The sequence below is a fragment of the Rhododendron vialii genome, chromosome 5a (genome assembly GCF_030253575.1).
Source record: "Rhododendron vialii isolate Sample 1 chromosome 5a, ASM3025357v1".
Classification (NCBI taxonomy): Eukaryota; Viridiplantae; Streptophyta; class Magnoliopsida; order Ericales; family Ericaceae; genus Rhododendron; species Rhododendron vialii.
In genome coordinates, this window is record NC_080561.1 from 30,647,870 (window position 1) to 30,659,081 (window position 11,212).

Here is an 11,212-nt window from a genome sequence, read left to right on the forward strand (position 1 = left end):
TGGGTGAGGCAACATTATTAAGTCGGGGGCTATATTTGTCATTTCGTTCAGAACTTCAACAATTTTCAAATGAATCTGTCAGTGCATTGAAGAAGCCGTGACTAACGCGCGCGTGATAATCACTATGGTCCGCCCTTTGGGCTGACAGTAGCTTTTCCTTTTTAAAAAACCCACAAAATGATGAAGCTGGGGTCATTACGACTGATACTAGGTTTTTATCGTAGTTCTTGGAGGAATGCGATAAAAACGAGAAATTATTCAGTGGTCTTGAGGCACCGTCACGCAGTGCCCCAACACCCTTATTCACCACACATTTCTATGGGGCTCAAGGATGGGACCAGGGGAGCTCTAGTGACGGCGACCGTCACGACAAAAATTTTAGAAAATGCAATTATTATATGTAAAAAAAAAATAAATTATGCCCAACTTATATAGTTTCGCCACCATTAGATTTTTTTAATATACATTTCGCCACTGTTAGGGTAAAATCCTGGTTCCGTCCTTGATGGGACTCATACACATAGTATTGGGCCCACAAAAATGTGTGGTGGATAAGGGTGTTGAGGCACCACGTGACTATGCCCCAAGACCACCAAATAGTTTTTCGAAGATAACCGAGCAAAATAGAGAGAGAGAGTGACAGATTCGTGAGATAGTGTTTGCAGTGTCATGGGGCTCTGTTTCTTAGGTTTTTTGCATGCTTAGTTTATCTTGAAGAATGAAAATGTAACTTTACCTCCAACTACTTTCTTTTTGAGGTTGGTGTTCTTTAGTAGTGCCAAAATCTTTGAATCTATGAACTTGTAAAGCCATGACTTCAAATGCATCATGTGTATAATTTTTCCGAACGAAGTAAATTCCGTCAATTTGAAGTCCTTCAAAGTACCGAGTGTATCCAAATTAGAGGTGGCAAATTAAATCCGAACCCACCAATTAAAAATGGACCCAATCCAATCCATTTATTAGTTGGGTTAGAATGGGTTCAAACCCATCAAACCCATTTATTATTGGGTTTTAATTGGGTCCCAATTGGGTCAACTTAAATGTCCAATAGGTCATAAAGATTACCCAACAAAAAATGCACGGAGGCTACTGTTTGTGAGGAGTCTCCGACTTTTTCTAGAAAGGAGCCCAGTGTGCTGGGTCTCGTTTGCTAGGTCCGATTATAGGTACGTAAATTGATTATTCGTTTCTATATCAATTTCATCGTTACTACTCCCTCCCGTCCGGATTTAATAGTTCTTTTTTGGAGTTCGTGCAATTTTTCAAACAATTATATCTTCCAATTTATAATATTTTATGTGATTTCGAAAACATTGTACTATTATAGAACTAATCGAGATCTATCAAACAAGATCCATATTCGATATGAAATTCATTATAGATTCAAAGATATAACCCGTTTTTTAGCCGGTTAGAATAGAACTAGGAACAATTAAATCCGGACGGAGGGAGTAATAGGGAAAAAATTTCAGTGCTGGGTGGGTACCACGTGGTGCCCATTCGGCGCATCCGAGCAGTCATTTTTCGGACGACTCGTATTTAGAGAGAGAAAGTATTGGGATGAGAGGAGAAAGAGGATTTAAATTTGAGCAGTCTAAAAATATAGTGGACGGCTTGGATGTGCCAAGCGGATACCACGTGGGATATTTCCACCCGGCACCAAAAAATTTCTCTACTAATGGAGTTACTTAACGTTTCCTCGAATATAGTCATTTGAATGAGACCCTATAGATGTTAATTGTACAATTTTCGCTTCTGTTTCATTTTTTTTCCAATTAACAGCTAGGGTTTTGTCTTTCAATTCATCGATTTGGAGAAGGAATATTAAAAGTTGTCTCATTTTATCTTTAATCAAAAAATTATGAGTTTTGATCAAAAATTTTTACTTTTTCGATTCATCTCGTTGAAACGAATCAATAAGTTATAAAAGTTTGACGCAAAACAAAAAAATGCAAAAAAAAATGAATAAGGACAAAAAAAGAAAAAAGTCACTCAATTTTTTTGTGTGCTTTATAAAATTATTATCGGTATATCTGAATTTTACATTCTTATCTAAGATAAACAAACAAAAAACCAAAAAAAAAAGAAAAATTGTAATTGGGTTAATGAGCGGTTCGGGTTTGTTTTTAAATAAATGGATCGGGTCGGGTATGAGTAGTTGAACTCATAATTAATGGTTTAATTAAATGAGTCAATGACCCAACCCATTTACAACTTACATAATTTGGCCCAAACCCGCCCATTTGACACCCCTAATCCAAATGGTTGATTTGATATGAATTGACATTTGAAATCCCTAAGCATTTGAATATCCAGGTATCCAAATGGAGGCTTTTAATTTTATTGTTCAGAATTTGTTGCTTGTAAATTTGACTAGTTTGGTGTCCTCAAAAAATGCAAAATTTTTAATTGTTCTTCGGTGTTTGTCCTAATGCAGCATTGGGTAGGTTGACAAAGTATCACCTAGTAGCCTAAATGTGGTATTCATTCCAAGTTTGTAAAACATTTCACAAATTTAGCTAGAACATTATTAGAAATGTCAAAAAGATTTGAGTATGTAAGAAAATATCATGTTTGGGTATCTGTCAAAAGAACTCATGTTTGAGGCGGGGGAGCTGCTGTCCCGGCCGACGGGGCCGTTTCTGGTATTGCTTTGATGAATGAAAACGTTCACTTTGTAGAACTTGTCGAGTAGAACAAATGTACCAAAAATCAGCTCGATCAAATATTATTAAGTGTCTGATCGGAAAAAATATAAGTTGCCAATAATGGGTTTGATTTTGATCCAATGTTTCGAACCCATTCTTTTCAAAATAAAAATGTTCTGTTCGGGCACTAATGATATCTGATCAAGCTAATTTTTGGTATACTTATTTTACTCGACGAGCTCTATGAAGTGAACGTTTCCGGTCATCGGAGCGAGACCAAAGAGAGCCTTGCTTGTAGAGACCCGTGCCTAATTTATTTTTATTTTTTTTTCTTTTGGTAATGCGATTACATGTAGTATTATAATTAATTTTGTTGTGAGAAAGAACTTTTATTTTTTATGTTTACGTGTGTTTGGTTGATCCGGATTGAGTTTTGTGCCTTGGGCCGGGTATCGCCGTATCGGGATTGTTTTAAACCTTTAAGTTTATTACTCCGTATTTTTTTATTGGTAGTTTTAAGATCCATAGTGTACATGCTTATAACACGTTAGAAGATTGAGCAATAACAAGATTTGTGGAGGGGCTATAGTGCAATTTCTACTCATGGGAATTGATCAGACAACTCAATGCGAGTTCCCTGTTTCTTCTTCTTTTTTGTTCTTCTCTCTCTGTCTCGTACGCTCCACAAACCCTCATACTTTAACACTAAAATCGAAGGTTAAGGCTCGTGAATCTCGTAAAAAGGAAAGTAGAAAACGTGATCTACAAACAAAGGGTTACGCATTTATCCGAATAAAATCTCAATCTGTCAAATTCGGGATTTCATCAATTTGGAGACTTTTGCTCTTTAGAGGTAGGATTCTTGCTAAATGCTTAAATATGGGAAAGTATAATGAGATACACCTAAAATTTCGTAGTTTATAGTATTTTTTTTCCTTCAATTTCAAGAAAACCCTAATGTGTTCTAAGTAGATGTGATATATGTATATTCTGTATTGTTCATGGGTCTATACTTTTCATGATAGTGTATGATGATTATTTAGCCTAATATATAATCTTGGGTACATAGATGAATTATTGGTATATTGTTAAGAGCACATTTTGTTTTTCTCGTATCAATTGTAGTATATACAGTAAGTAATGGAAGAGTTACATTGAATAAGGAAAAATGATAAGTACATACAAGCTTAAGAAACTTGAACTTTGATGTTTGTGTTTTATTGATTTTTTTATATTTAAATAAAGGATGATTTGGAGTTGATAATTGATATTTAGACTAGTGAGCCATGTATTGGTCGTTGATGTGGCCATTTTATACTTGTTGTGTAGCCGGAAGCATATGGATAACAGGTTTATCTGTCGGTGTATAGTCCGTAACCCGCATACTTGTTGTGTAGTCGGAAACATATGGATAACAGGTTTATTTGTCGGTGTATAGTCCGTAAACCCGCGCGGGATAAGGTGTTCCATAGGCCTTTGGGTTAGTAGCCCATAAATTTGGATGATTAGGAACCTGATCAGTCTCCTAGGATTGGTACACAACTTGTTATTTTGGACCATCAATCTTATGTGCTCTTATTTTCTCCTACTTGACTTATAATTTGATGTGTTTCATGTTTGAAGGATTTTGAATATATGAGATGAGATGAGCTTACGAGGTTTGGTTATAACTTGGTATTTGGAGATTTGGATTATTATTTGATTGGATTATTTTTATCATTATTTCGGTTGGATGCGTGAGAGTGAAAGTTATTATGTATCCATTTGTTCTATGTTACGATATATCCAATGGTTATCTTTTGAGGCTTAATAAAATGCAAGTTTTCTTACAATATTGCATATACTCACAAATTGACGTATTCAAAAAGAAGTAGACAAGAACAAATTATTTTGTGTATTGTGCATTTTGCTTGCGTTCTCTTGTCTTCTCCTTTGGCACGTTTCTTATTGAGTGTCGACTCACGTTGTATAATCCAACCTTTTTCAGGTAAGGCAGTGGATCCAAAGACATGATAGTGTTGGATTTGTTATATTTTTTTAGAGCTTAGTTGGTATACTTGTATTCCATTAATTTGATAGTAAGATTTTGTAAGTCCAGTGACTTGGTATTCTTTTGGGTTTGTAATAAATTTAATCACATATTTTGACTATCTCAAAAACTTGAAACGTGAATACGCTTATAGGTAATTTTTCTATTGTTGGAGAGGTGAGAAGCCTCATTGGTCTTTATGGTAAAATTTTCAGGTTTTTTTTTTCATTGGTGTTGGCAATTTTGAAAAACCCTTAAAACAAGCATACCCTTTCAAATTTTTTTCTTTTTATAAAAATCATGTAACCTTTAAGCGCGATCTGATTTGGTATTATGACATTTGACTTGGACCTTTCCATAAAGATATTCTTTTATCGTTATATGGAGTTTTTTTTTTTTCCCTTAGAACTCACGTGCTTGGGTCGTGCGAGATTGGGGCGTGACACCGCTCAGCCGAGATAGCACGCTGCTGCCCCTTAAAGAGACAACGGCTCTCCCACTCCTAAAATACAACTAGGGTGGCAATCTTGACCGAACCAATGAGTATCCGAACTGTAACTGTTTTTTTTTTCATGGGTGCGGGTACGGTGGAAGATGTGAGATAACCGACCGGGTTCAATTCGGTTGTGGTTCAGGAGATACCCAAACCGATTCGTAACTGAACTGAACTGAAATCATATAATTACAAAGTTACCCCTTCGTATCAATCAATATTACACAGTTTAAGGGTTCGGTCTCCAGTCTGAAAATTGTGAAGAGAGCAGCGCTGTGGCCTGTGAGGCGAAGTCGAACTGAGATACGAGGTTCTCTCTCTCTCTCTCTCTCTCTCTCTCTCTCTCTATGTGTGTGTGTGTGTGTGTGTGTGTGTGTTCGTCTCAATTTATCTCTCATCGTCTCTGTTTTCTAGGTTTGAAGCAGTGGCTCGAAGCACTCTCGACTCTCTCCCGTCCTTCCGTCAACTTCTTCCCTCCTTTCGACGGTATCTGCCTCCCCCCCCCCCCTCTCTCCCTCTCTCTCTCTCTCTCTCTCGTAGTGTCTCCCGAAATGCCCTTAGGTTTCCCCCCCTCTCTCTCTTGTAGTCTTTACGGACAGATTAGAATTTGCGTAAATCTTATTGCTTTATAAGTTTCCTTAATGGTTTCTTGTGATTATGAAAGTGAGGTTTTGTTATGTATTTTTCAACAGGAAGCCTCGTGCTCTTGTTTTGTTTTGTTTTTTCTCTCTCTCGCTCTATTACAGCTACCATATTGGGATTGTTTTTGCTATCCCGACCCCCGATTCTCTCCTCTCGATTAAAATACTCTAACTCGGCTTCTCATCAATTCTTGAAAATTCTGTGACCGCGTTTACCTTGATCCAAGGCGCTCTCTCTCTCTCTCCCTCTACGAGGAGAGTGAAATTGGTGCTCCGCTGAATCTCTACCTCCACTGCTTTCTAATTTTGGTGCCACTACTTGTAGTTTTGGATTTACTAGTTTCTGAGACTGACGAGTTAGGGTTTTTCTTTTTTTGTTTACGTACTTATAGGATTGTTATAACAGTATCCAAAGTACGGACGTATTTGTTTCCTTTTAATTTTGTACTTTCACGTTGCATCTGATCTGACTGTGGATACAAGAATGTCATGTCCTGCCCATAGTTCTAAAAGTTAGTCGCCTAGGCGCCCCTTTTCCGCCTGACTAGAACCTAGCGATTTTAGATCATTGTCTGTCTTTTCTTTTTTTTGCCAAGCGGTATACATAAACGGGGGTTAGGAGATAGTTAGTAAGTTAGTCCACAGGGGGTCCAAAGGCTGTCCACAAACGCCCCTAACGGGGTTCAAACCTTGGCCTGCTACAAGGGAAGGACTAGGAAATACCATTGGGCTACAAGCCTGCTACAAGGGAACGACTAGGAAATACCATTGGGCTACAAGCCCTTCGACAGACCAGGAACCCTGGCCTTTCCATTTTCTATTTTGCATGTTTAGTTTGTCTTGCAGAATGAAGATGTAACTTTACCTCCACCTACTTTCTTTTTGAGCTTGGTGGTTTTTAGTCGTACCAAAATCTTGGAATCTATGAACTTGTAAAGCCATGACTTGAAATGCATCATGTGTATAATTTTTCCGAACAAAGTAAATTCCATCAATTTGAAGTCCTTCAAAGTACCGAGTGTATCCAAATGGTCAATTTGATATGAATAGACATTTGAAATCCCTAAGCGTTTGAATATCCGGGTATCCAAATGGAGCCTTTTACTTTTATTGTTCAGAATTTGTTGCTTGTACGTACTAGTTTGGCATCCTCAAAAAATGCAAAATTTCTAATTGTTCTTTGGTGTCTGTCCAAATGCAGCATTGGGTAGGTATGATAAAGTATCACCTAGTAGCCTAAATGCGGTATTCATTCCAAGTTTGGAAAACATTTCACAAACTTAGCTGGAACATTAGAAATGTCAAAAGGATTTGAGTATGTAAGAAAATCTCATGTTTGGGTATCTGTCAAAAGAACTCATGTTTGGGTTTGTTTTGTACAATATTGACATCTTTCCATGAAAAAACATAAATTTTTCGGAATTGCAATAATGTTTCTTTTGGGTGTTCTGGGAAACAGAAATGTTTCTGCTGTTTGATGGAAACAAAACGAAATTCTGTTCCTTCCTCAAATAGTCACTTGATAGAAACGTGCACTCTCACTAAAACTAAATTTGTGTAGTTTCTTGGATGCAAAATATTTGGTTATGAATTTTATGTATGTCAGTATGTATATCTAGTTTTGAGCTCTCAAACTATTTTAAATCATTGTTCCTGTTACTCGGTGTTTCATGTTGATTGCTGTGTTGTTCAGTGCATGGACCCATTATCAAGAACAATAATCTTCAATGTAATTTTTTTTTCCCGTGAATAATCTGCCAAGGTTCCTGTGTTTTATGTTAGATGTCTCGAAGGTATGACAGCCGTACAACGATCTTCTCCCCAGAAGGTCGTCTCTACCAAGTTGAATATGCAATGGAAGCAATTGGGAATGCTGGGACTGCTATTGGAATACTATCCAAAGATGGGGTTGTTCTAGTTGGGGAAAAGAAAGTCACTTCCAAGCTTCTCCAGACCTCAACATCCACTGAGAAAATGTACAAGATTGATGACCACGTTGCGTGTGCTGTGGCTGGAATCATGTCTGACGCAAACATCCTAATCAACACAGCTAGGGTCCAGGCCCAGCGATATACTTTTTCTTACCAGGAGCCTATGCCAGTTGAACAGCTAGTTCAGTCTCTATGTGACACCAAACAAGGATACACTCAGTTTGGCGGGCTTCGTCCGTTTGGTGTTTCATTTCTATTTGCCGGTTGGGATAAGAACTACGGTTTCCAGCTTTACACGAGTGACCCAAGTGGAAACTATGGTGGTTGGAAAGCTGCAGCAATTGGTGCAAACAACCAGGCAGCTCAGTCAATGCTCAAGCAGGATTACAAGGATGAAATCACAAGGGAAGAGGCAGTACAGCTGGCACTCAAGGTGCTAAGCAAGACTATGGACAGCACTAGTCTTACTTCTGATAAGCTTGAACTAGCTGAGGTTTTCGTCTCTTCTGGGAAAGTTAAGTACCAGGTGAGCACTTCAGATTCCCTTAGCAAGTTGTTAGTGAAGTTTGGGTTGACCCAACCAGCTGCCGAGGCATCTTAAATTACTTTCTTGATTCAGACCTAGGTTTACAGACTCGTCTGACCTAGGTTTATGGGCTCCTCTGATTGTATGGCTCATGAATTATGATTTCACGAAACAGATGCGGGATAATTGGTGTTGGAATCAATATGCTTGTTTTTGTTCATGTCTTGAACCTCTGTTGGTCTACTTTTAAATATTTGACATCTTCATCAAATCTTCAGGGCTTATTTGTAGTTCTCTTCTCTCTCTCTCTCTCTCTCTCTCTCTCTCTCTCTCTCTCTCTCTCTCTCTCTTCTGTTTGAGCTATCTTTAGTTGGCAATCTGGCATGCTTTATCTTTCAATGATAACAAGATTATCTTTTGGTTGGAAATCAAGTATTCCTTATCTTGTATGCTTCATTCTTAAATAGGAATTCAAACTCTTCTGTACTGATAGAAATTATGCTGCATACCTGGTTCTATCATCAATTTCAAATATTGCACAAAACAACTGACATCAACCGTAAATGGTGCTCGTGCTTTTCCGCCTTTTGTCTTTTCTAATTTAGGTGATGGTCGATGAGTGGCTGACAGAATCATGGTTACGAACTAGTGGTTATTGTGAACCCTTGCAAAAACTTGTACTTAAGTAGTTATTTCTTTAAGATACTTCATTTTTCCATTCGGTTCTTTAGAAGTTCAGATGGTCCTTGACTTGTGACTTCAGATTCTCTGACTGTCATTTTGTTCCTTGGGGGACACCATGTGTTTTCTGTTGCATCCCCGAAACAGAAATTCAGACTTGCTCAACAGTTCTTGGAAAACCATTGGAGAATGCAATTTTCTTGCCAATGAATCCTTAATCCTATTTTGCTCTAAGCTGAAAGGAGGTTGATGGTATTAAAGTGTGTATAATTGTGAGGCATCGGTGCCCCGAGCATGCAGAGTTGGTGCTTGGACTATTGCTTGTGGATTTAGGATTGTAAACTACTAGTACTCCATAGTTATGGCTGACTAGAGGATTATAAACTTAAGTATCCCCTTGGTTACATAATTGCATGTGTGTCATTATTTCCTCGCAGCTTTGTATGCTCCTGTTAATCTGGAGAGAGAGAGAGAGAGAGAGAGAGAGAGAGAGAGAGAGAGAGAGAGAGAGAGAGAGAGAGAGAGAGAGAGAGATCAGTACTGTTTCGAAGCTAACTTAGAAAGTAGATTGAGCATTATTGGCATTGGTATTCTAGTAGGGAGTATTTTGCTTGACTTGTTTACAACTCTATATATATGAAAGAGGGTTGGATTCTTGACCTTCGTTTCTCCTGGTGCTTGTAGGAGGAAAAAGAACAGTTTACGCATGAGCAAGTATTAAAACGGAACCCGAGATTAGTCGAGATAGTTTACCTCCTCTGCCAACGAAGTATATGAAGCGATGGAGGTGTGCTTTCGTGCTTTGAACTACTATGGGCTGAAAGCTCACGAAGGGAATACTTCCTTTCGATTTTAGGACTTCGATTAAATGAGAAAAGAAAGTAAAAAATAAAAAAAGGAAGAAAGTTGAGCTATTCTACCTCCAATGCATTTAGGCTTGGGTAATTTGGTTTCGAAGCTATCTCCTACTCAATCTTGCCATATAGTAATGAGCTTCTTTTTTTTTGTTTGAGCTCTGGTTTCTTAACAAATCACATGCCGTCGGAGATCATGTTAGGGGGTGTTTGGGAATCTACTTTTTGGTTTTTCAATAAATTATGGATTCATTTTTTACCAAGTTGATCTTGGCCTTTATTAGTTTTTTAAAAGGTGTACAAATATTTATTTCTTTTTGCCTTGGGCCTTTATTATTGTGTTAAAAGATGTAAAAAAAAATTTAAAGGTGAGGAAGATAAGAAAAATTTCTGTGTGTGTGTGTACTGTGTCTACTGTCGGGTAATAGGTGAGGAAGATAAGAAAAATTAAAGACAGAGCAAAAAGTGATAAATAAGTCAAAAAAGTATGGATATTTTAGTAATTGCACGAAAATGGAAAAATGGAAAACCTGGAAAAGGAGCGCGGGACCTCATTTTGGCTTTTGCCCTTTTTTTTAAAATCTGAGAATGGATTTTACAAAATGGGTTTTCATAATTGGGTTGCCAAACACCCACAATGCAATAAGTAGAATGCAAAACTGAGCTTCCCAAACACCAAAACCCTAAGAAACAGAGCCCTGTGACACTGCAAACACTATCTCACGAATCTGTCACTCTCTCTCTATTTTGCTCGGTTTTCTTCGAAAAACTATTGGTGGTCTTGGGTATCGCCACGTGGTGCTTCAACACCCTTATCCACCATACATTTCTGTGGGCCCAATACTATGTATATGAACCCCATAGAAATGTGTAGTGAATAAAGGTGTTGGAACACTACGTGACGGTGCCTCAAGACCACTGAATAATTTCTCGTTTTCGTCGCATTCCTCCAAGAACTACAATAAAAACCTAGTATCAGTCGTAATGACCCCAGCTTCATCATTTTGTGGGTTTTTGAAAATTCTAACATTCCTCTCACGCCATAAATGGTTGAGAACAACAGCAAAGGACACTTCAGAGACAATGATCAAGCTACCACCAGCCTTACCGTTCAACCTCTTGAGCCAATGCCAGGGGAGGTCTGCTTATCCTATTTTTCTCCAAGAGGTGGTTACATATCCGACAAGGTTTCCCGTGGTGGGCCAATGCGCAACAGGGCTCTAGGGCGCCTCAATGTAACCTTCTCAAAATTTGTTGTCGTGATTAGATTGTTCAATTTTATTGAAGTTGCTGAAGACCACGTGTATACCAAACCAAAAACAAAGTCAAGTGGGACATTGAAATATACACGGTAAAGATAAATTTGTCTCACTCACAGTACAATTTTCTAAATGATACTGACAATC

General features: G+C 38.0%; 1 protein-coding gene across 3 annotated transcripts; it reads left to right on the plus strand.

The window, feature by feature from the left end:
• Positions 1-3,323: 3,323 nt before the first annotated feature.
• On the plus strand, positions 3,324-8,542 carry LOC131325230 (proteasome subunit alpha type-4-like). 3 transcript variants are annotated; one of them, XM_058357362.1, is made up of 3 exons: positions 3,325-3,504; positions 5,588-5,659; positions 7,597-8,542. In XM_058357362.1, the coding sequence occupies exon 3, from the start codon at positions 7,597-7,599 to the stop codon at positions 8,344-8,346; it is 750 nt and encodes a 249-aa protein (XP_058213345.1). In that variant the 5' UTR covers positions 3,325-3,504; positions 5,588-5,659; the 3' UTR covers positions 8,347-8,542. The 3 variants fall into 3 exon arrangements, with proteins under 3 accessions (XP_058213346.1, XP_058213345.1, XP_058213344.1); XM_058357361.1 differs by lacking the exon at positions 3,325-3,504 and adding an exon at positions 5,395-5,483; XM_058357363.1 differs by lacking the exon at positions 5,588-5,659 and having other exon boundaries at positions 3,324-3,504.
• The last annotated feature ends 2,670 nt before the right edge of the window (positions 8,543-11,212 follow it).